This window comes from Sparus aurata, chromosome 19 (genome assembly GCF_900880675.1).
Source record: "Sparus aurata chromosome 19, fSpaAur1.1, whole genome shotgun sequence".
In the NCBI taxonomy this organism is placed as follows: Eukaryota; Metazoa; Chordata; class Actinopteri; order Spariformes; family Sparidae; genus Sparus; species Sparus aurata.
The window spans coordinates 26,212,155-26,238,348 of record NC_044205.1 but is presented as its reverse complement, the minus strand read 5'-3'; the positions used below and the strand labels follow the sequence as shown (position 1 = coordinate 26,238,348).

At 45.1% G+C, this 26,194-nt stretch overlaps 1 protein-coding gene across 2 annotated transcripts in view; it reads left to right on the top strand.

Annotated features, from left to right (window-relative positions):
* Positions 1–26,194, top strand: part of drosha (drosha ribonuclease III) — a 108,523-nt gene that overhangs the window by 15,354 nt on the left and 66,975 nt on the right. For both annotated transcript variants that reach the window (XM_030398737.1, XM_030398738.1), the window contains 8 exons: positions 382–453; positions 812–893; positions 1,932–2,006; positions 3,203–3,372; positions 6,943–7,067; positions 10,921–11,020; positions 17,470–17,577; positions 22,475–22,582. In XM_030398737.1, coding sequence (XP_030254597.1) covers positions 382–453; positions 812–893; positions 1,932–2,006; positions 3,203–3,372; positions 6,943–7,067; positions 10,921–11,020; positions 17,470–17,577; positions 22,475–22,582 — 840 coding nt within the window. The remainder of the gene's footprint in view (positions 1–381; positions 454–811; positions 894–1,931; positions 2,007–3,202; positions 3,373–6,942; positions 7,068–10,920; positions 11,021–17,469; positions 17,578–22,474; positions 22,583–26,194) is intronic.

Sequence of the window (26,194 nt, the reverse complement as noted above, 5' to 3'; positions counted from 1 at the left end):
TAGGGAGATTAAACACAGAAGAGCAGGCTTATCTATTTAGCGAGATTTGAGTTACTTAATTTTCAAGTGTGTGTGTGTGTGTGTGTGTGTGGAGGCATGCGATCTCACAGGGCTCATTTAATTGTCCCGAGGTTGTGCATGTTTAAACACTTTTTTTACAGCAGAGTTAAAGTGCGATTCCTCCGCTACTTTTTAGTTTTTTTTTCTCTTCTCGTGCATGTGGTCGCGTCGGCCATGTTGGGCGAGCTCCCGCAGCAGAGAGCAGAGACGAGGGGGCTTTTAATGAGTTTCCTTGAAAAGCTGTAACCTCTGCCTAACGCCATGGTAATGAGTCGGCCCGTCCTTTCTTCTTCTCGTCCTCTGTTCCTTTCATCATCACAGATTCCATTGTGCCGTGTGATCCGCTTCAACATAGATTACACCATTCACTTCATAGAGGAGATGACACCGGAGGTCGGTAAAACCCCACTTTATCTCTCAGCTCTTTCTCTCCCCTTTCTCACCCCTTTTTGTTTTTATCTCAAACGGCTGAGGCTGAGCCACATGTAACCCTCACACCTCAGCGCCCGGGCGAGCCGAGGTGCTAATCCTTGTAGAAGGAGGGAAAAGAGATTCTTTGTAACCTGCGCAGGTTGATTACACCGATAAGGGTGGCTTATGTGATAAAGTTTAGAGAACTGGATTTACTTATCAGTCATATCTACATTAAGGTACTTTTTCATGGACAGTATTACAGCTTCTGCCTGAACTGAATGATCACATAACACTGCTCTCCAACATCGTCTGTCTCTTCCCCCCCCCCCGTGCCCAGAACTACTGTGTCCGAGGCCTGGAGCTGTTCGCCGCCTTCTTGTTCCAGGACATTCTCGAGCTGTATGACTGGAACCTGAAAGGTACGACTGCCAAACCACAAACAGGGTCTGTTTCACAACGTTTCATTCTCCGGCAGCGATGTCCTACCTGTGTGTCGGAGAAGAGCCGAATTAAATCATCTCAAATCACAGCTTGGATGTTGCACAAGGACATTTGGTTGATTTGCCTCTTGAATAATAATAACTTTATTTATATAGCACATTTAAAATGATGATTGAAGTGCTTTTACAGATGAGGTAAAAAAAAACAAGAAAAACAGAAAAAGAAAACGGCCAGACGAAAGAGACGTGAAAACATGAAGGCAAAACACAATATAAATATAGATAAGAACACATAAAAAGAATAAAAGCTTTGGCCAGCAGGCGGCGACTCCACTGGTTTCAAAAAGAAGTCTGATTGTGTGTAGCCTATGGGAAAACAACCCTACTTCTCTCTTGAGTTACTCCCTCAGTAAATAGTTTAACTTAACGGTCTCAGTGGTCCCATTTAGAGGACAGTAGACGATAAAGCAGAGTGTGTTTTAAGGCACTTCTGCCTCCAAATAAACTTGTGTTACAAGTCTCGGGAGAAACCTTTACCTTTAGATAAGATATCCCTTGTTACTGCTCCAAAATAGATTTGAAAAGATGTTATTTAAACCCTTTTTAAAGTTAAAATCTTCACTGTAGCTGCTCAGCTAAAAGCGCTAAAAGGTCGTTGAGTTCATTTCAACAGTAGGTTGAAATATATTCTGATAGGTCGAGGAATCAAAGAAGCAACATTACTTTTTTAGTGAACTTTGTTTATATATATGTACAAATGTTTAATTCAATATTCCAGTGTGATACATAATGAGCTGTTGAAGCGTGTACAGACAGCATCTCAGGTTTATCCTCAGGCAGAACACTGAATAATGATATCATTTCATATCACTTCACAGTCACTGACAGGATTGAAGATTAACAAACTGTTGAGGAATGTAATTCTGACCATCATGTCCACAAAGACTCTTCACTCCCCCATCTTGAAAAGCTTGTCAGATTTTATTTTGAAAGGTTCCTCTGTGCTCTCTCCTCCAGGTCCTGAGTGGGACAGTGAGACCTCTGGATGCCCGCAGTTCCATTTCATGCCCCGTTTTGTACGATTCCTTCCCGGTAAGACTGCCAACAACCTACTGAGACTGCTTTCCTTTTGCGCTTTTGTCTCCCTCTGGTGGTCAGCGGTGCCTCAGCCTTCAAGTTAAAACGTGCCACAGAAGAGACAAAAGGAAGCTGCGTGTCTTCTATAATGCCGTTGCCAAACATCTCTGCACACGCTGGCGTTCGTATTTGTGTTCAATGCAAAATGACTTCCAGTGCCTGAGCAGCTGTGCAGCTGCATGGCGTTCATCTTCAGTACACATGATGGTGCTGGTGCACTATGATTTTTGTTTTTTGCCGGCAGTGTTTGTTATGACAGCCGTGCCACCTACCTTCTTTCCATCATAAAACAATTTCTCTCCTAGCTCTCCCAATTTAGTCCGCTACAAACACTTATCTGCCTCTTTTTTACCAAAGCACACATACTAAAAAAAAAACTGTCCGACGCATTGTTTTCTGATGTGATCTGTGAAGAGGAAGGCAGCGAGAGGAGACGGGGAGTTATGGTGGGAGTGTTGTGATGCGTTTTGAAAGTTGCAGTGAGAGTTGAGTGCATTTGTTATTGTCTTAATGCATTTCCAGGACTGAGAGGGCAGTGGATTTTTTTTTTTTTTGGTGCTTCTGTCCACATGAACTCTTGTAAATGGAGGTCTATAAATTTTGCATGAGCGTCTATTAAACCGACTCTCTTTGACCCGGTGGATTGCGCCGCGTGTGCCTGGCTGTACTTCTGTGTGCGTGTGTGCGCGCTTGATTTGAATTTCGGTCCACGCGCGCTTCATTATGTGCCTCCGCGTATTGTAAGGCATCCAACCTTGCATCGGCGCCTCTGTTCACCTGCGCGTCGCCTGCACAATGCGATCGCGATGCACGGGGACACCTTCACAGTATGTGATACCGGTTCAAAAACTCAGAGTTGGCAGAGGTGAGGCCGGGTGAGCCGCTTGCACAAAAACAAAGATTTTTCTTTCCCAACATCAGCCTTGAGTTTGGGCCAAGGATTTCTGAACAGTGAGAGAACACATTGTATGAAACGTTCTCCCTTGTGTAAAATGTCACAGCTTGTTTAATTCCACCAACTGTTGCTGCGAAAGAGTCGGAGTTTTGCATTTCTTTTCAATTTCCCTGCAAATCTCTCGTGGTGTTTTCGCTTTTCTCCCCTTATATGCATTTCTTTCTGATATGTGTTTTATGTTGATTAATCGTCCTAGATGGCGGGAAGGAGGTGCTGTCCATGCATCAGGTGCTGCTGTACCTGCTGCACAGCAGCAAGCCGCTGGTCCCCGAGGAGGAGATTGCAGACATGCTGCAGTGGGAGGAGCTGGAGTGGCAGAAATACGCGGAGGAGTGCAAGGGCATGATCGTCACCAACCCGGGCATGGTGAGGCCTCAGCTGCACCGTTACGACACGAGGCGGCCTTGTCTGCCGTTTCAAGGGCAGGCGTCGCCCCCAACCCCGACACTGCAGGAATAAGGCTGTTCCTGTTAGCCTGTGACATGAGCAACCTCACCTATTATCCCCAAGGGCGTTCGCTGTCATCGACACTATTCGGGGGCCGACGCTTTTTTTTTTTATGTCACGATGAAGTTGGTTAACCTTCTTGTCTGGCCCATATTTTAAAGGATGTACAGTAATTGTGTCTGGGTAAAGGTGAAGATGTCATTGCTAGCTAAAAGGTTGCATATGAGCAGTGAATATGATTGTGTAACCTTTTGGCGTGGGTGAGTTATTGAGTCAACGGCCTCTTGCTGGCAGCACTGAATTGTTGCTGTCAGGGTTTCCAGATAGGTGGGTGTATAATAGTCTCCCGTCCCTATACTGAAGTTAAAGATTGGTCTGCCAGTCAAGCAAAGTCTATTAAAAAGGTCATAAATAGAGATTCAACCCTGTTGGGGGGAAAATGGAGCTATCTGAGGCGACGGTCAACAATGGTTATCCTCTCCTTGTCAAACCCAGGGTTGTTGTTTTTAAAGCGAGTTTGGTTTGTTGGTTCTTTCTTTAAGGGGTTATTTCATGATCGTATGAAGGCTTAGAAACCTGAAACCAGTTACTTAAAGGGATATACCGGTGTAAGTTTAATCCATGGTCTAACGCACCGTGAAACTGTGTTAGACTCCCTCTCAAGAGATCAAGTTAGCAGACCGCTAATTTACGGAGTTTTATCAACCTCAGAAACGACCGCACGACAACAATACACTGCAGTAAATGGATCCAAATATAAACCGCCACCAAAAAGCCACAAATAATGCTCAGAACAGCACCAAACTTCAGCAACAGTACAAATAGGGTCTCAGCACATAGTCCGGGGCATCTAACCTCCGCTAGCTTAGCTGGATTTCTACTGAAAAGCTGACTAAATTCACCACTCTTCTGCAGCAGCTTCCTGTTGACGGGAAGTCCCGACGAGTCGATTACCGAGTGCAGTAGAGTTCCGCGGCTCATGGATGAAAATGTATGATTATGACTCCATGGAAAAGCAATCAAAGTTCATATGTGTCTTACCTGCCAGTTTATAACAGTTATTATCGAGAGCGGACAGGGAAAAGAACGGAATTGAGCATTTCTAACCGCACTCGGTAATCGTCGCGTCGGGACTTCCCCGACACGGAAGCTGATGGAGGAGAGTTGAAATCTGTTTTTAGCTTCACAATAGAAATCCAGCTAAGCTAGCGGAGGTTAGATGCCCCGGACTATGTGCTGAGACCCTATTTGTACTGTTGCTGAAGTTTGGTGCTGTTCTGAGCATTATTTGTGGCTTTTTGGTGGCGGTTTATATTTGGATCCATTTACTGCAGTGTATTGTTGTCGTGCGGTCGTTTCTGAGGTTGATAAAACTCCGTAAATTAGCAGTCTGCTAACTTGATCTCTCAAGAGGGAGTCTAACACAGTTTCACGGTGATTTACACCATGGATTAAACTTGCACCGGAATATCCCTTTGAAGGAAAAGTTCACCCAAAGATGGAAATTTTGTGATTATCTCCTCACCTGATGTAAAGTCGGGTGAAGTTTTCTCGTCCACAACACATTTCTGGAGCTTCACAGCAAAACGGCATCACAGCATTCTCCTAAACAACTGAAGTAGCTGGAGACTTGTTTTAAAATGTCAAAAACGACCCGAGGAAGAGATAAATTGGCTCCGTGCAGCCTCGCCCGATGTAATCCAAGTCTCCAGAGGCTGGAATTGATTTGAAAAGATGTTATTTACACCCTTTTTAAAGTTGAAAATCTTCACTGCAGCTGCTAACTGAAGTAGCCGGAGACTTGTCACCACAACAAAAACATAAAATGGCTCCTTGCAGCTCTTCAGGTGTAACCCAAGCCTCCTCCTGCAGCCCTGAAATCTCAAACTGATTAAAAAAGATGTTGTTTTAACACTTACCAAGCCCAAAATTTCCATTAGCTCTAAAATTTCTGTAAACAGCGATGAAGAAGATGCATCTCAGTCGATCTGAAAGAAGATAAAAGCAGCTGCAGGTCAGTTTTATAATGAATGTGTGATCCACTTCATCTCTCTTTGTCTGCTGCAGCATTCAGAGTCTGACAACAAAACGGATCCTTCGCTGGATAACGGCAGTCTTTCAAAATGAAAAGAAGAGATGTCCCACACTCCAGCCCACTCAGCATTATTATAAGAACAAACAGCAGTAATGGAGTTGTGCAAGATATGTGGAAAAGTTGCTGCAACACAGTCAGTCCTCCTTACAGACTATTTAGTGTCTTTATTATATATTAATTATAGATTTTGGATAGTTAGTTGGAAGTTATGACGATTTCCCAATATCCTCTGGATTTTAAAGCGCTAGCTGAGACTTTTTGTGAGATTTACAAGCGTAAAACCGGCTAAAAACGTTCGGATTTCCACATCACAATGTGTATTTTCAATTTGAAGACGAGCTCAGTAGCTTGTTTATGGAATGATTTAAGAATTAGAGGTGATTTGTGTATAGCGAAATATAAAATGGGCGTGAAAAGCTGCAACCAGTTCTTCTTTTTCTTTCTGATGCTCGATAACTGATTCAAACAATCGTCCTATTCTCAAAGAAATAGCTTCTGGCTCATTTGCCGGTTATTTTTCGCACTAATTGGACGCGATGTCAAACCCTCACATTTGGCAGAGGACGTATGTTCGCGGAGGTAAAGAATTCATAAACAGACACAGTTGCTCGGCGCGCTGTAATCAATAAATCATCCCTTCGGGGCTGTGTGGAACTCGCTCACTCCATACATGTTCTCCTTTTGTGGAAATCATTCCTCGCTGTGAGATGTCAAGGTCACACATGCTTCTCCAAATGAAGGGGTCCGACGCCAATCAAGCACGCCGAGCTGGAGTGATTATTCTCCGCACTAATGAGGGCACAAACGGTCGTCAACCTTCAAACAGCCACGGCGCATTAACACGACGCCAAAGAAAGCGGTGTACGTATACATTAGCATCTACACTGTGTCGGGACTGTAAACAGGGGCAGTCATCAAGCCTTCCATCAAGCCAATCAAACTTGATTATGTCGCCTTAAAGGCAAAATCAAAGTTGTCTGGCGACCTCTCGCTCTCGAATCAAAGTTTGTATGCGGGCCGTGACTAATGTCAAGGTGAGCCCGAAGCCTCGAGCCATCTGCCGCGCAGCTCATCACGCCTTATGCTACAGCTCCTTCCTCTGATCTCGCAAAACGCCTGACAGGCCAACTGTGATTTGGGAGTCAGCGGAGGACATGTTGCTTGTCAATCTCCTCCCCGATAAGAGCGTCAGAAGTTTGCTCAACCCGTCCCCGGACATGGCTTTATCACTGTTGTGCGCGGTTCACGAGCATCTCATTACACTCCCGTGACAGACGACCCTTAAGGTGCGGATTATTTGTTATTTCACATACTGGGAGCGGATGATTGAATGGCGGCTGCCTTATAGCTACCTGACTGTGTGTGCTCACTCTTCTGGCTTCTTTCTCCTCTAGAAACCCAGCTCGGTGCGTATCGACCAACTGGACAGGGAGCAGTTCAACCCAGACGTCATCACCTTCCCCATCATCGTTCATTTTGGGATCCGGCCTGCTCAGCTCAGCTACGCCGGAGACCCTCAGTAAGCACACACAAACACAAACACAAACACACACACGCACATATAAATGTCGATCACACATCACAGTGCCGATCTTTTCCCTCCGCCTGCCTGCTGTGTATCGCCTCCCTCGTTCCCTCAATCCTTATTCACCGGCGCTCTCCCAGGACACTGAGACGGCAGAATATTTCGTGTCGCACGTCGAAGGAGGACGACGTGTGTCAAAGAGGAAGGGGAGTTGTGAGTGTACAAGGGGGGGAGAAAACGAGTGGCGTGACATTTTCGCATGCGTCGTCACGGGTCCCAGGTTTCCGCTGTGCGCCTCCGCCGTGGGATCTGCTGCGGGTTTTTTTTTTTACGTCTCGTGAATAGCAATGCCACACACACACGCGCGCAGACGCCACGGGGCTGCAGCAGGGAATACTGTACTGTGCTGCTGCATAATTAACAAAAGCAGTGTATTAGATCATCTGAGCCGCGGGTCTCCGAGGTGTTCGGAGAGATGCGACGACGCCACGCCAAGCACCAATCAGGAGTCGGCGCACAACTCCGGTTTCCGCGCTCTCGGTCTAAATTTAAACCTGTGGATTTCTCTTTCAACGCCAATATCTGGCCTCAGTCACAACAGTCGAGGGGGGAAAAAATGCCAGTGATGAAGATGCAAACAAGAGGATGATCATTAGGAAATCCATTTAGGCAGAACTAGTTTGCTTCTCTCCTCCGACTAATGTCCCCTCTCCCCCGCCGCTACATTTTAGCCGCCTGTCCGCTGAGCTCTTTCATCCCCGTGCACCCCTGCTGCCATGTCAAACTCCTCAAAGCGTCAGACGACGACAAATTTATGGATGGACTGGGACATCATTAGCTGATGCAGAAACGAGTAGTAAGAGACCAGCGGAAAGGATTTCCTACCACCGCTAATGATGCGTGTAGCGAGGGCAGGAGTCGGTGTTGATTGCGGCGGCGGCAATGCCACAGAGAGGGAGCCTCGGACACAGCAGCAGCATATATTAACTCAGGAGGACTGAAGACGCTGTGTTAGTCGTCTTCCCTTTTCAAACTGCCCACTGGATGCGTTTGTGTTCAGGGCCGCCACTCGAGCTTCTCCAGCTCCATCAAGACCGCTGAGGCGAGAGTGACGACGTGTCAGAGGTCAGGGAAGGTAAAAGGAAAGAGAGCGGGGCCGACGGCGGATGAAACGCGAGAGAGGAACATGATGGAAGGATTGAGGGAGGGATGAGGATACGAGCGGAAAACATAATCCAGAGGAAGTTTGAGACCGGAGCCCCGTTCTGACATGAATGTGGTCTCATCAAATACGTCTCTCTTCTGTAAAGTCACGATGGAAGTCTCACAGAGTCGGCCCGGTAACATTCCTCGAACACCCCCCCCCAAATCTTTGCTGGAGTTCAGCTGAATGCTGTCACATTTCCGTCTCTCTCATGAGACTGAAGTTGAGCACATCATTTACATACTCAGCTCTGATTGGGGTGTTTTTTTTGTTTTTTTTCTCCCTTCCCTGTCATTGCCACTCTGCAGGCGCACGGTGAAGTATATAAGTACGAGCGCCGCGTCTCCATGTATGATTTTTTTTTTCCCTTTTCAAGCCCAGAGAGCTTGTCAAAGTTTTATTGCAGAGATTTTTCAAGAGCTGTTGTCCTCCATTTTCCTTTTTCCGTACTTGACGGGAGTGGAAAACAACTACGTGCCTCCGTTTCACAAGGACGGCAAAAAATAAAAAATGATAGGCTGTCTTCAGGTTGTCTGTCGTGTGCGTCAGAGAACGTTTGCAGCTCTGATTGCATCCTGTCATGTCCCCGTGGTTGGAAATGGGTTCTGCTTTTACAATATTTACGTGATCGTGTCCAGCAAAACTCTCCACATTCAGCATGAGAGCTAACAGGGATTTGATTAAAGTCACTGCTGCATTTAGGTAGTTATCAACTACAGAATAAATCGTTGATTAGTCGATTAAACGCCCGATAGCTGCGATCAGTTCCCATCTAACACATCTCGGATACGACCGGAAACGTTGTTCAGTAATCTATGCGGGAGCTGTGATCTGATGGCACTTCATTATGTCGCTTTAAGGTGGCAGGATTGATGACATTGAGTGCATGTTAAAGAGACTCCGTGCAACTTCTGTGTGGAAGACGGGCGTCAGGTTACGTTAGCGGACTCCGTTTCTAAACTCATGTTAGCTGCTGTTGCTGTCCGTTAGCGAGGCTGAGATTCTGAGGCGCATGTTGAATCTCCAGACACTGGCACATAAATGGTTCCGCCATCTGTCCCAGTTGAAGCAGCTCTTGAATGGAGCTCAAAAATGAAATTGATCGAGTTTAAAATAGAGACTCAAGTTGAAAAAAAATATATATATAGAGAAGCAACCGTCCACCGCGCTGCTTCCTTTTGTTCCCTGTTATCTGGTCCACTTGTGACGGTCGAGTGTGACACACAAGAGAAGAAAAAAAAAGCAAAAAACACAACGGCAAACTCGTCTACTGGCAATGGGAAAGAAGTGCATTGTGTGCTTTTAGTGGAATTACTGACGTAGAGAAAAAACAGCATGTGCGTGATCATTTTCGTGTCAACACAAGCGAATACGTTCTGTATGTTCGCGTGCCAGAAAACGCCGTTACTTCCTGCGATAGACGAAGCCGGCGGTGCTGCAGATATCATGCCTGAAGAGTGCTCGACACAGGAAACAAGAGAGAGAGAAGAGAGAGAGAGAGAGAGAGAGAGAGAGAGAGAGAAAGAGGCAGCATATGCTAATGAAAGCATGTGCAGGGAGTGGCGAGGGCCTCGGCAACGCTACCCTGAGAGCACACAGCAGATCTGTGGAAAGGTCATTGGAGCGGATTGGGGACGAGGGGGCCTCCCAGGCTGGATAGACTCCCTCTCTCTCTCTCTCTCTCTCTCTCTTCCTCTCTCTGTCTCTCGTCCGCCCGGGCTGCTTCAGTGCGGAGGTGGTGGTGAGCTGATAATCGAGGCGGTAAAGCCGTCTCATTCCCTCGTCTCAGTCTCTAATGAAGTCCCCACTATTAAAGCTCTATAATTCTTCTATTCCACAGCACACCCCTCTGTCCTCCCCCAGCCTCCCCTCTTTCCCCCTCTCCTTCCTCCCCTCTCTCTCTCTCCGTCTCTTTCTTTATGCCCCTCTGCCTTTCTCTCCGTCAATGCGCCATCCTATCCCCTCCACCCAAGTCCCCGCCACCTTACCCCTCCGTCCCACCAATCATAATTGAATAACTCTGGGTAAATGAGGAGAAAGTCTCCTGAATGGGAGCAGAACGGTCACACTCGGCCCTCAGTGCATCAATCAAGAGGTCTGATTGAAAAGAGAGAGAGAGAGAGGTGGGGGAGGAGGAGGAGGAGAAGGGAGGTGGGGGAGAGAGGGTAGGTGGTTAGTATGGTGGCTACATGTCACCTTGCCGATAACTCCCTGCCTTCTTTTCAGATGCAAATGAGAGCAAAGACAATGAGGTTTTATGGAAAATGAGAATGAGGAGGTTGGGAGATAGCTCTCGTGTCAGGGCTGCGCAGATGTTTCTCGACTTACAGCTTTTTCCTACCAGAAAGGAAAATAAGGTGAAGCTTGAATTGTCAATGTGTGTGTGAGAGAGGGAGAACTGCTGCTCTCAGTTCAAACAGTGGACATCTGAAAGACAGAGAATCTTCTGTGTCCACTGCCCTCACACACAAGCGGCTAATGCAATAACGGCCGCGGGCAACTGTTAAATTATGTTTAATATCGGGCGAGCCGCAGATGAAATATTGATGTGTTGTTGCACAGCGGGGGAACGAGGAAGGAGAAGGGAGGGGGGGGAGAGATGGACTCCTGTCAGCCTGACACCTCCTTATTTACTGTCGGCAGGTACCAGAAGCTGTGGAAGAGCTACGTGAAACTACGCCACCTGCTGGCCAACAGCCCCAAGGTCAAGCAGATTGACAAGCAGAAGCTGACGCAGAGAGAGGTGGGTTGAGAGAGGAAAAACAAACACGCTTTGATATTCTCTGTCTCCTTTTGTCACACTAGCACGTGTTTTTTTTTTGTCATTTTAAATATTTTGGGAAGCGCTTCTTCCTGCAGATAACAAAAGGTTACGCTGACACGCTGGAGCACCCGCACACTCTGCATGAATAAAAAAAGCTTCAAGGCCATTCATTTCCCAAACAGAACTATTAGCGTTACTATAATTCCCGCTGTGCGCACGGATTCAAACGCTGCTCATTCTGCGACTCACCGCTGGTCGTCCGTTTATTGCCGGAAAGTCACACGGATGCTGATTCACCAAACAAAAGGGAGACAACCAAAACATCCAAAGACATAATTGCATCAAAACCAGAAAAACAAAGCCTCGCTTTCAGGCTTTTAATGTTTTGCCACAACAGAGGAATATTTAATATTGCATCCAGGAAACATTTACACTTTTGTACCACAGACTTGAGAGTAGATAACAGGGACATTTTGAGAATGTTTTTGCTCCACAGCAGACGGAAAACTTGAACATTAGTCACCAGACTCCCTTTGAAAATCGCTTGATTTAGTAAGTTGTTAAGTTTGGAGCAACTTTGTGAAACGTCGTCTATGAGAAATTCTTAATAAGTTACTATTATTTAATTGTTGTAAATTCAGCATTAAATGCAATACATTAAGTTGTTTCTGTCTTTGTGTAAAACACATTGTGCTCCCTCTTTCTTGCTTTATTTATACTTCCTCTCTATAGCGCCCCTACTTCCTGTCTCCATGATAGATACTTAACTGATCCAGCTTTACTCTGACTAAACAACAACAACAGTAAACAGCAAGCAGATGAAGGAGAGAAAGTCACCAGACTCCCTTATGAAATCACTCAATTTTGTGAGGTGTTCTGTTAGGAGACAGTTCATAAACCTTTTTGGTCGTCAGCATTAAAAACAAAACATTAAGTTGTTTCTGTCCTTGTAAAAACTGTCAGCAGCCTGTTTGCTTCTGGGTATAAAGTGCGTCTTACCTGCCAACATTTAGCAGCTGTTTGAACAAACTGGTTGCACCATTTATACTCCGTTTTCTTAAAGAAAGAAAGTCACCAGACTCCCTTTGAAAATCGCTTGATTTAGTAAGTTGTTAAGTTTGGAGCAACTTTGTGAAACGCCGTCTATGACAAATTCTTAATAAGTTATTATTATTTAATTGTTGTAAATTCAGCATTAATTGCAATACATTAGGATGTTTCTGTCTTTGTGTAAAACACATTGTGCTCCCTCTTTCTTGCTTTATTTATACTTCCTGTCTCCATGATGGATACTTAACTGATCCAGCTTTACTCTGACTAAACATTCAAATTGTCTCGCCTCCACAAGCAGCCATCTCCTCATTATTATTCACCAAACCTTCGCTGAACAGCTTAAAGAATTTAAGATAACTTAATGTTGCAATTGGTATTAATGCAGGAATTTGGAAGCACGCTGTGTGAGAACCATTTCCTTTCCGCGCATTAGAGCCTTTCTCCCAGCGTGCGTCCACATTTCCGGCTCAGAATTATCATTTGCCGTAATCTTTTTTTCTGATTTTTTGTCTGTACTCCAGGTAAATACTTTGTCTTTTATCCCACTTAATAATGCATAATTTAGATGAATTCACAGCTCAGAGTAAAGTGGCTGTAACGGCGCGTGAAGGTCAGACCACCACCAGGGGCCGAGAATGGAAAAGGTTTAGGTTTGGGGAAGTAATGACCGTGTCGCCGCAGGGAATCGCAGGATACAGGTGTGCTGTGTGTGGTTGAGGTAGCAGAATAGAGGACTTTATCCCCAGCGCTGTAATAATTGTATATACTGGAAGGCACATTCGCTACGATATTCAAATATACTCAGAATGTTTCACCTAATATATTGACATAAAAGATCTAAAGGCAGCCACGCACCGCTGTCTGAAATCTGCTCTGTTTGTAGTTTGTCCAAAGTGGTTTTGCCGTACCCACGTAGAAGCTGCTCGACTGCTGTGGGTGCAATCGGTGTCAAACACTGTAATGTCTCTTTCAAATGTATTAAAAAAAGCAGAGAGCTGTGATGCAATATGAGTGTTATGTAGGCCATAGCACAGCAGATTATGAAAATTTAGATTTTTATGAATGGTTAGGGAGCGGAGAGAGAAGGAGGAGAGAAGACGGGACGCCCACCCAAACTTGTCCTTCTGCATCAGTGCATCGATATCTGTTTTTATAATTACGGGTGTAGTCGCCGTGCTGAACATGCTGTTCCACAGTGATTATCTGGTGATGTTGTCGGGGTTTACAGATCCGGTCTGAAGCCTCGGGATCATCACACAGACTCACAAGGGGGTCCGCCCCGATAATATCAAACGTGTTGGATTTTTTAGGTCCTTTTTGAGCCGGAGCAGAATAATAATTGAGAGAATCATCCTAGAGCAGCTAATGGTGCTGCCTAGCAGAGGTAAACATCCTAGCCCTTGAGGCTAACGTTAGCATACTGCTGTTGACAGAAAATCTCTCCTCCAGTTCTCACTGAAGAGTAGAAGAATCGATCACGTCTCCCGATCCATCCAGACTCGCTTAACCGTCTGCTTTTATTTCTTTCTTACTGCAACTCGTTACCACAGCAAGTTGTTGCACCGCGGCCCTTGATGCTAACTTAAGATAGCATGCTGCAGCTGACAGATGCTTCAAATCTCACCTACATTTCTCTCTGAAGAATAGAAAACCTATGTTGACCGTACTGCATCCCCCCCCCCAACATCCAGAAATGTTACCACAGCAAGTTGTCTCCATTGTGTTTACGTCTGCCTCCCCATGAGATCTCGTGATGGGATCATGTCTGAGCCCAGCTTTAGTCTGCAGAGCCATAAAGCCACGCACACGCAGCGCTGTTCGCTTCAGTTGTATTCAAATTGAACATGCCGTGTGTCCAAATTGCACCGAACTCGACACTACACTACCTCGGGTCATCAGCACCAAACCTCCCAAGTGTGAAGTGGATCGGATTAGCGGTTCTTGAGATAGGCGTATAACATACGGACAGAGATTCCTCAGTTACAGCTTATCCACTCTCTCTTGCGGCTGTGAGTGTGCTACTGATCCAGTCTCCTCCTTTGGTCTGTTTGATACACTCTGAACCAATAATGAGCAAGAACTCGGAGCTCAATTAGTTTGTTTCCCAGGTAGCTCTGCAGAGCTCTCCAGCTAACAGGCCCTGACAATCCTACTGTCAACCTGCACCGGAGCAATTAGTGAACCCAAACACATGCACACTCACACACCGGGCCCGTCAGGCTCCACCACAAGCATTGGCCACGTCACTGTCTCTTCACTGCAGTGGCAGTGTGGCATCGCTGCGTATTTAATGCCCGAGGGAACGCTGAAGCTTCCTGTGTAAATGGTCTTTCACTGAAAGACTAAACTTGTCTTCCTTTCATCGGTATTTTCTACCATTACGCGTCACCTTGTCAGAGGTGTTCACAGCACTGTTGTGCTTCTCCAGCCGGCTCTTTTGATACCTCTGAGCTCCGGAGTCCTCAGAGCTCCGCGGAGACCGAAGGTGTGCGCTTCGACTCGATCTGGCCTTCACACTAGGGCGCACGCCTCTGCTCCCATCTCCAGATCTCACGCTGAGAGCACCGAGGGTTTTTGTGTGTGTGTGTGTGTGTGGGTTTGAGTTCTCGTGGCATTGAGGGATGTGCAGACTGTCAGTGTTGTAATTCACAGACGGATTTTGTGCGAGTCCATCAGCCAAAACACTTGACTTGACAGACTGATATTGTCATCAGATAATACTCCAACTCCTTTGACTCATTCTCTGACAATAGACGAACAAGTTTCTTGTTTAAATGATTGTTTTTTTTTAGTGAACAGTCGATACAATATAACCAAAGAGAGCGCAGGTTATAAAACATTTCTGTAACTGTATTGTAAAAAAAAATACAGAAGCATGTTACTTTGTTATCTCGTATCTCTAATTTGAATAAGTACGCAGCCCAGAGTCAGTACTTTGGCAGTGAATTCAGCGTCGAGTCTTCTCTATCAGCTCGGCATATGTGGATTTGGGGATTTGCTCTGATTCTTCCTTGCAGATTTGGCCGAGCTGAGTAGAGCTGCATGAGGAGCATCTTTGAAAAGCTATCTTATACTCATTCCACAGATTTTCCATTGGTTTAAAGTCTGGGCTTCAGCTGGGCCGCACAGGAACTTAACGCTATTTTTCTCGGTCTATTCCAGTGTTGACTGGGATTTCTGTTGTAAGAATCAGCTTCCCACTGTCACATAAACTGGCATTTTCTGGTTCTTGACCAGAATTTTGTAGTCAGTTGGCTTTTACTGTAAGTTTTTAGCAAACAATCAAGAAGAGATCCTACAGCAAAAAGCAAGGCTTGTTAATACTTTTCCCCCCCTCGTCTCCTCTTCTCGTCCCAGCAGCAGTCAGACATTGTTCGCTTGGCTCTTGGAGTTTGGAAGACAGACTGAAGTTAAACATCTAAAAATAGTAACCACTGTTACTTTGTCAGAGACTTCCTTGTCAGTATCTGATCCTTGTGAGCGGCCTGATCCGTTCTGTGCATGTGCAACTCTCAACAGAGATAAGAAGAAAAGCGAGATGTTTCACTCCGTAGCAACTTTCCATCATCAGCTCCACTAGAAATGATATTTCTTATACAGAATACAATTCATTAAGACTTTTTAAAACAAGCTTAATGCCTTCTGGATGTAGTCTGATATATGATCTGCTGCTTTCTACTCTGCTACACTCGAAAATGACTTGTTTTTTCTAGTGTGTTCGTGATGACAAATGTCAAACACAAGAAAACAAACAGGCACGCTTCTCTGCTAGCAATGGGAAGGAAGTCAATCCCCTATTTTTAGCAGGTTTACCCGTGTTTAAAAAAAACTGCATATGCACTATGTGCTAATTTTGGTGTAAAAATGGTGTAAGATTCATCCTCCTGCAACCATGAATATCTATTTCAAGAAAAAACCTTCTACTAGGCCACCTGTGACTTAAACTGTCTCGCTTTCCATTGCTCAGACAATATGAGAATAAGCTAATGTCACCTAAAAACGTTTGTGGCAGCACGCAACACATCAAAAAACAATTAAACACCAGGTGCCGGACAGAAACGAGTGGCAAAAATCACACAAGCACACCAGATAATGCTCTCATGAACGTTTACTACCGCCACATAACATGTTTTAGGCTCACGATGTCCTTGTGCAGACTCTGTTTATGTGTTTTAGACTAGGATAAAGTGCCCTTAATGAACCTGCACAAGTACAAGGAAGCGCGGGGGAGAGAAAACATGCAACAGATGTGCACTTTCCCTCCTCAGACAGTTACTCTGCTGTTTGACCTCGCCCTGATCCAGAACACAAACACTCCTCTCAGCAGAAGGATGTGATGATAAAAGTCAAACGATCCGTGACTTGTGTGTTCGACCAGCAGAAAGTTCTCCTCTCCACCTCCCCGTCCTAATTATTAACTTTTCCTTTCATTTGTCCATTCCCTGACCCCGTAGAAAGCCTCCCCGTAATAAACTATTTACATATCATTCGCACTTGGCTGTGATTACTGCTTTCCATATACAGTGGCTGGCTGTCCATGGAAGGATTCTCTGTCTGTGTGTGTGTGTGTGGTTGCGCGTGCGTGTGCGGCGTGCGCGGGGAAGCGTGTTCACTTTGATGCACAGTTCAAAGTAGGATGGCATTATTTATTCATGCCTTTGTTGTTCTTATTTCCTCTGCGAGTCAGAAATTCCTGGCGTTCCATTTTAGGCAGATCACGGCGAACTCAGACGGAGTCGATAGCGTCTCAGCTGAATGAAAACACACTCATGCACACACACATTTAGGAGGTGCGGTCTGTCAATACATCTTCCATCTTGGTTGTTATTTGTAGGACCCTCTTGTCTCAGCCTCCCCCCCCCGCCCGCACACACACACACACACACACACACCCACACACACACACACACACTCTAAGATTGCAGTTATTTGCTGTTGGGCTGACATGATTCTGTGTGTGTGTAATGATTCCTCCTGCTGATGGAGGGACCTCTAGGCTCCTGTGTGGTGGTCCTAATGGGCAGCCAGGTGACTCGGCTCTCAGTGACTGAAACTGAAGCCCTCCGTATCGGCCTCTCTAACGCCAGCACCACCTCCACCACCGCCCACAGCCATCCTGACCCATTGCGGTGCCTCAATTAGTCAGGAGCGGCATAGCTGTCACTTCCCCTGTTGCTCCTATCCTCTCCTGTACTGTATGTGTGTCATGCCATGGAGGTTTCAGTTTATTGCATGTGCCAAGGAAGCAGGAGTTATGAGAAAGGGGGGAGGAGGAGGAGGCGAGTGAGGGCGGGGTGGGGTTTGTGAGGATGGGAGCTGTCCCCCGAAGGCTGTGCTCCAGCGGATCAATAATTGACTGGCTGGTTGTTTGGCAGGAAGCCCTTCAGAAGATCCGTCAGAAGAACACCATGCGCCGTGAGGTGACAGTGGAGCTCAGCAGTCAGGGCTTCTGGAAGACTGGCATCCGCTCCGACGTCTGTCAGGTAACACCCGTTAACTGTGTTTGTGTGTGTGTGTGTACACCTGCAAACACTGACACGTCCATACATACTGCAGTACATACTCATGCATCAAACACGTGAATGTAGTGTTGTTATGCTCACAAACACGTACACAGATTCGCTGTCTGACATTCACATATGAATGAAACTGATCATACATGTTAACAGTGCGAGAAACTGACAAATATTCATAAAATCACGGAAGACAGATTCAATTCAGTGACGGAACAGACGAAAAAATACAAACAATAATGGTGGGAAACAAGAAATTGAAGTACAAACTACAATAAAACACCCATTTAGATTTGGAAGGACAACAAGTAACGATTAGATTAATTTTTGGTTATTTTTTAATTATTGTAAAGTCAGTCAAGTAAAATTGTCAAAAATGGCCTTTACAAGTTTCCACAGCCAAAATTAACACCTTCAAAACCCTTCTTTGGTTTCACCTGCAGTTCAAAACCCCCCAAATATTTAACTTACAATCATATGAAACAAATAAAAGATCAAATCCACACATCTAAGAAGCTGAAACAACGCTGTGTTCACAATTTTTTGTTGATAAATGTCTTCAAACAATGAGTTATGGATGCATGATATGGAAAAAAAAAAGAAAAATTTGATTTTTTTTATACAAGTAATGATATATATCCAAATATAGGGGTGTAAAAAAAACTAAAGCAGATTTCAGTCCGATAAAAGCACAATCTGGTTATCCAACACTTGTGACAAAGACAATAAACGTCATCAGCTCACAGAAATATACCTTAACCATCTTTCCTGCACTATAATCTCAAAAAATGAAACAAAACAAAGCCTTTTTATTACTTTCGCTGGTTGGGCAACATATGGTCAAACACTGACTGATGGATAATGCAGAAATATTTAATGAGTATGTCCAACTTTTCGGCCAGTTAGAGCTGAGATGAGCATTAAAATTATTACTCTAACTGTCTCCTGTAAACCTCCAATCACAGTTTACAGATCCACTTCCTGGTTCAATGTTGACCCGTGGACGAGGGATCATTACTGACTCTTTCACTTCCACCTCCAACTCAAGAGCTCCAGATGATCTTTCTAAACTGTTGGCTCGTTTACATCCTGTCAGTTTACAGGGTGGATACAGTAACTGATAGAATATCAGACAGATAGAATAATGATGGCCAGAACCCCGAAAAAAAAAAAGAAACAAGACCCAATTTGTAATACACGGCAAAGAGGTCGACACAGACCATTGCTCACAGCACAGCCACAGTCAGAAACTTCTGATCTTTCCACACGTTGCGTCACTTCTCCCGTTCAAGTGTCAAAATCGGAGTAAGGAAAGTGGACTCCTACTGAGCCTCAGCAACCGCTGCCTTCATTAGGTAATGTCTCACACTTGACATTTTATTTACTTCGCCAGCACTCAGCATGGCGAAAGAGCGCATGTGCCGTTATCTCCCTTCATGAACTCGTTGGCACCAAAGTAAACCCGAATTGGATTACATCTCCACACGGTCTGTGTGTTCTCTCGGTCTCATGGAAGTGGGGCAACATATGCAGCTTACGGTCCCGTGTGTGAATACAGTTTAGCATGGGCGGCCCTAATGAGATCTGAACCATGACTCTGAATGTGTTAGTGCCACGCAGTGCCCACTAAAACACCCAGAGCTGCATTTGTCTGTAATGAAATTGACTCGTACGGATATTTTCTAGCTCTTTTATTTATTGCTTTTTTCTAATATTTTTTTTTGCCTGTTACTCGGGGAAATAATTGCCATCAGCGTCGCACATCTTCTTCCTGTGAACTCACGCGAGGATAGCCTACAACTGATACTCATGCTCACATTTGGAGAGGAATGACAGAAAGTTCTAGCCTCGCAAACCAGACCTCTCTTACAGCAAGGTCTAGCAAAGAAGGATCCGATCCATAATTGCCGCCCAATTATATTTGCTTCAAGCCGTACTGCTACGACTAATTGGTTCATGAATAATTGCAGTTCGAACCACGGTGGTACAGTCTGCACAGCGTGTGACACAGACGAGGGATAACGGCAAAACTGACCCATAGTTTCTTGATTCCGAAAGCCGGCGCTCTATTCAGAACAGAATCAACCCCCTCATTACTGACATCGCTTGGCTACACCAAGGTTGTTTCACTTGAAAGGCTCTGTCAAGGACTGGGTTACACATTGGAGGCAGGAATGGGATTTATTTATTCATCTACTTTTTTTGTATTTTATGTTTGCATGTTTTTTTTTTGTTTCTGCTCTGTCTTCGTGCCTTTTTGCATCCCTGATCACATCGATGTGAAGGCCACCCGTTGGTCAAAAACATTTCAAGGAAAAAGCAGCTTGTGTTCCTGTCTACAACAAAGATAATAAGTGTGAGCGGGTCTTTCATTGCAACAATGAGTTGTATTTATCTATTTATCTGTCACGTACAATATACATTAATCCACCAACTTATATATCCAAAATCATGCCATAGCACGGAGGAATACAGCTATTCTGTTTGTTACTGCTGGCAGTTAAGTAGCAAGTAGATTAAATCTCTGGAGCTTAAATACTTGGAATTGTTGAATATATGTTGCCTCATAAAATCTCTTAAAATAAGTTGGAACAGAGCTCTGTAAGCCTTTAGCTTCAGAATGACCTCTTTATTACGTAAGATGCAGCGTACATTAGCATTAATGTTCAGTTTATTATTTACTCTGTAAGAAACAAAGGGATGTGATTAAAAGAGGGGCAGCAGAACACAGAAGTCACTTTCTGTTTGGCACGCAACTTTGTGTAGGTGCGATTATTCAGTAGAAAAAGTAACATGAAACACAAATGCATAGAGCTAGGTTTCTTTTTTCTCTCCTGACAGGTCAGTTGCACCTGAGATAGTAAGTAGAGCCTGTAAACAAAATTCAAAGTGCTCTACAGGTGCATTCACACATTCAAAACTAGAATGGCACTTAGTAGAAAATGTACCTCCACCAAGGTCTTTACTTACAGGTACCAACCACCTAAATACACCTGATGTATTTTCGTTAATATTCATGCGAAAAAACAACCAAAGAACCAAATAACAAACCACACAGACAAACTAACAAGTGAACTTATCAAACAACCAACCAACAAACCATACAACCAACCAAAAAATTAACCACAAAAACAACCAATCAACAAACCAAACAACCAACCAATCAACAAACCAAATAACAAACCAACTAACAAGTGAACCAATCAATCAACCAACCAACAAATGAACAAATGAAAAAGCCAACAACCAACCAATCAGTGAAACCAACCAAAAAACCAACCAACAAACTTTTGACATTAGAAACATTTTAAAATGGCCCTTTCAAGACAATAAAAACACAAGCAAGCTAATAGAGATTAAAACAAGTTAACTGATTGAAAAACCTCAGTAAACAGAATGTTCCCTTTAATCCATATCCATGAACCCTTAAATCAGACAAAAATGTGTAATATCAGGTCGTTCTTGCAGATTCGTCATGGAAATAAGTTTTATTTCATATCAAGAAGCCAAGAAAAGTTACAGCATGACACATTTGAATTGATTTGCTTAACTACACACATTGCGACGTTGATGCTGAAGTGATATATTGCACAGCACTACTCGGAATACTGCGACAGTCGCATGTATCCACGCCATCTTTACTGTGATGATTCAGGATGAACGTATGTACCGTTACACCATTACTGCTTACACTGAAAACAGGTCGGTGTGACCATTTCGTGACATTCCAGTTAATAAAGTGTGATATACTGGGTTGAAGAGCAATTTAAAATTCATGCTCTGCAATATTTCAGCCAGGGGAAAAGAAAATTCCGGCTGCCGGTCCACTTGGACGGCGTCCAAATGCCCAAACGTCATCCGTGACAGTAAATTAGAAATTTCCCACCTTTTAATTACCTGAGTATCAACTCTAACAAGCCCCCACGCCACCCTGCAACAGACACATACACTCAGTCACTCCGGCAGTCATCAGAACAGGTCAGGAGCTGTAGACACGACCAGGGCCCGGCTTTGTTAATTGGCCTGCTTAACAAGGCCTGGGGAGTGTGTCACAACGGCCCCTGTGATGGCCCCAGGGCTACGTGGCAGTGCTGCTTGTAGCCGCCGGGCCTCCGGCTCACCCTCCCCAGTAGCACTAATTAAAACATGCATGGCTCCCTTCTCTCTCATGTGGTGGCACGGGGTTAATGTGTGTACACCAGCCTTTGCTACAGTTTCTCCGCCACTCTGACTGGCCGACTTGATAGGCCTCCACTAATGATTCTGTAGATTGGCTCTCTGGCTGTCATTTGCTGACCGCTGACTGTTTTCTATCCTCGCTTTCATTCTCACTTTCCGTGTCACATTCCCCTCATTGATATTCATGCTCTCTTCACACCCATCTCCCTCCTGCCTTCTTTTTTTTTTTCACTTGCACTTTGTTGCACTCCAACTTTTTCTTTTATCACGCGAGGGTCAGAGGGGGGCTGTCAGTGTTTGTCCGAATGTGAGTGTGTCAACATGTCGAAATGGGCTTCGATTCGACCGTCCTGTCCAAATGTGAATTTCCCTCCTCTCTGTCATTCCCTCTAACAGAGCAGCGATTGGGTTTTTGATTATTTCATCTCTCTGTTGCAGAGCACCACTTAATAAATAATGACTGGCTGATTGATTTCTCCCTCCCTGTTCCCTCTATCACTCTTCCCCTTTCTCCCTCTCGCAATCTCTTCATCACACTTTCTCTCAAAACTCACTCCCCTTACTCTTCTTTCATACCACACATGATCCTTATTCTGTATCTCTTCCCATTTCTTTCCCCTTTCCAATAATCCCCTCCTGTGCTGCCTTCCCTCTTGCCCTTTTTGCCAATTCTCTCTGTCCTCCACAGCACGCCATGATGCTGCCTGTTCTCACCCATCACATCCGGTACCACCAGTGTCTGATGCACCTGGATAAGCTCATCGGCTATGTCTTCAAGGAGCGCTGCCTCCTTCAGGTAAGGCACAGTCATGACAGCTGCTTACTTATAAACCGATGTGACTCTGTGCCCCGAGCTGCATTATTTAAAGGCTGCCATAGTTGATAACTAGCAGGATGGATGAGGGTAGGCAAATCCCTGTGGTTCTTTTAGGCAGGGTGCCGTCCACAGCCGGTGAGATAGCCTGATAAAAAAGTAAACATTTTGTTCAGGGGCTTCTTGTGCGCACAGATCCAGAAAGGCAGCGTTTGCCTCATTATTGTGCACATTCCACCTCTGCAGGGATACTTCAGGTGGAAACAGGGGCTGAGGGAGTCAGCTAAGGTAACCCACACACATACACGGCCTGAGTCATATCTCTGCAGCGTGCAGCGCAGGTCTGCTGTGAGCCGCAGTGACAGTAGACAGGACAGCAACAGCCTCCTCCATAATGCCAGCTCTCCCCTGTCAGGTCTGCAGCCTCAAGCTGTGCACTCTCAGAGCAAGCCCCACGGCTGCCTCCAGCAATATTGAAGAGCTGTCATAACCTGATACATTAGAAATCAATGTGTTGTAGCCTATTCATAGTTAAAGAGGGGAAGGATGCATTAAGATTCGCTCAAGGCTCTGTGCGTGTTGGTGTGTCTGCGTGCACGGCTGCTCAGTGCTGCCGGTGTGTGTACGTGAGGGGATTTGCACATATTGATCAATGATTGGCCTTTTTGTCGTTTGCATAATGATGACCTGTCATTACGAGTGCTAAAAAGGAAACACTGACCCGCTGCGAGGCCAGCCGGCAGCCGACAAGCCGCGGCCCCTTCATCGTAGAGGTGGCGGTTTCAGCTTGACATCTCCGTCTCTCGGGGAGAAGTTAATGGGTCTGTCCCTCCCTCTCTTTCATTCAATTCTGTCATCTTTCAAAAAGACAAAGCAAAGAAAAACAATCAGTTTGATCATAACTGCTCACACACAGGCCTCTGGAGTGTGTGTTGCCTGTCTGCCTGTGTGGCAATTCTGTCCACTGAGGTGTTAATACCGTGACATCGCTTGTTTGTGTGTGTGGACAAAGCCGGACCTGTCAGCACTTCCCCCACCACTGGGACCGAAATGGCCCAAGTAGGGGAGCCATCATCGCTGGGCTTACAGCACCTTCCTCATCTACGGCATACACACATCGGTGGCTAATGTCCCACAACACACACTTTCTGCCCAGATAGGTTTGGACAGAACAGCTGCAGGAGTGCAATGGTGCTTGTTCAAACAGCCCTATCCGAGTCAGAACTGATTTCAGGCCCGCCATCAGCTCCCATTTGCCTCCACTCTGATGGGATGAGCGCCTTTAATGGGTTGAATGTTTTCCAGTAGCAGTCGATTCATTTTGAGCAGGAGAGAATGTGCTTCACTCTTTGATTGCATTATAAATTAATTGTGCTTCCATACAAGGTTTGTGTGCTTTGAATTAATGTATCTCCAGCTGTATGTATAATAAAAGGATGCATGAAGACATTTTCAAACCCCAGTGTGGATCTTATAACACCGAGCATCTGTTTTTCGGGTGCGTCTATCCTGAGGATTGTACGATGGCACTTTTGCCAAAAACTTCCCAAATATGCTTCTTTCAGCAGCACTTTGGAGCTGGTGATAGTGTGACATAAAAGCCACATGTTTTAAGGTTTTTGTTTTAGAGGTCTCTATAAACAACGTCGACTCCCTGATCCCCACTGGAATCCTTTGTAACTCCTGTAAATCCAAATCCACTTCCTCCGCTGAGTGGTACGTGGTGCCTGTTTCAGGCTCAGGCTGAAAAGAAGTAGCATGCCGCTTTTATCCATGAACGCCCACAAACCTCTCTGGTGGGGATGTAGCCTGAGCTGTTGTAAGAGTGGGAGAGGCACCAAGGACATATACTGTAGTTGGGCCCATCCTTTGCACAGGAACAGCTCTGGAAACCACCTCTGGAATATTGTCTGGTCTTCTCTTTTGACCAGGATGATTGCAGTGTCCAAGTTTAGGAATACTAAAGGCAGTCATTTGCAAACAGAGGACCATTTTCAGGAATCTATCTGGTAACCTTAACCTGCTGGATGAGTTGAGTCTTGATTTACTGTAGTTCTTGTGCTGTTTTCTGCCCCACCAGAAGACTTCTGGGATACTACAACCCTGATCCCCCAAAAGTTGGGTTGCTGTGTAAACAGAACGTAATCATTTGCAATCAAAATGAGTTTACGGACTAGTCTTTCCAAGCTCTTGTAGTAATATCCTTTATGCAAAGTGGTAAACCTTGCCCTATCCCGGCTTGTGAACAACTGAGCCTTGAGGATGCCCAACTCATACCCAATCATCATACTATCACGTTCTGCCAGTGAACCCGTTTACCAGAGTTTGGCTGATGGTTGTTGCCACCATCAATCGCCGATGATTCAGTCATTGACTTATATTACGAGTCTTGTACCGTTGTACCGCTGTTGGTGTGGATCTCTCAGTTGTGCCATTATTTGCATTTTCTTCACTTAGCTCCCTCAGTATAGTGAGCTGGCTAACGTTGTTTCAAACTTCTGAGGCCGAACACTGCGCAGTTACGGACATGTGGTGAGCAGATGAAGACACTTTTAAACCTGGCACAGGGACGTATGTTGGATGCTTACCAGGCAGGCATGTGAGAGTTGATTTGCCTCCATTTGCTGGTGTTTTTGGAACCTTCCTCGACTTTCCCAGACTTTTGCAGTTCCTATTCCAATGTATTGTTGCTGGCATCAAGTCCGAATGAGCATAAATTTACAAATGATAGTCCCAACTCTTTTGGAATCAGGGTTTTACTTAAAACAAAAGTCCTTCAGCTTCCTCTGCTTAACATTTTTCTTATATTAGTAATCACACACTACAAACGATTTATATGTACTAGTCTAACATTTTAGAAATATTCTGACATGTTGATCTCACACTTATTTCTGGTGAAAGCCAGGGTGCTTTGAATTCAAATAAGTGCTTCTAGAGATGAACAGGACTTTGGCCGTTATTCTTGGTTTGGGACAGTTCAATCGGTGCTTCAGTATAAGAATTTCTGTTCTAGCTATGAAGGGTAATGAGCTGCACTCCCATTAAAGGAATGAGAATTTATTTCCCTTTTTTCATATTTTCCTTAGAAGAGATGAAACAGCTGATCATCTGGGAAACCAGAGTTGGGTGGGTCTGTGCAGAATCAATGCTTGTTTCCTGCTCATTCTCTGTAATGTTTTAATGAAAGCATGTCTGCGAATCAAAATTGCAAGACGACCATATGTTGTAAATGTATAATCACTATAGGATACTGTCAGTAAAGCCATGAGATCATTTGATTCTCAGTGCAGCAACATACCTGTTATTGCAGTACAGAATGGCAATGTGATCCTGGCATGAGGCAACTGACAAAAACCTGCCTGGGAGCAGGAACCTCTGCACTCGGCACATCCCCCCGCCTGGCTCCAGTGAGCCATGGTCCTTTGAAGCTCCTCTTCTGAGAGCCTCCCTGTTAAACATTTAACATTTAAAACTTTGGGGGGGGGGAGAGTGGTGGGGTTGGAGAGACATGGTCGCCACATGCTTCCGCATCTACACAACCACCAGACCCTCATAATCCTTTCCACCCCCTGTTGCTTCATCCCCGTTCCTCAC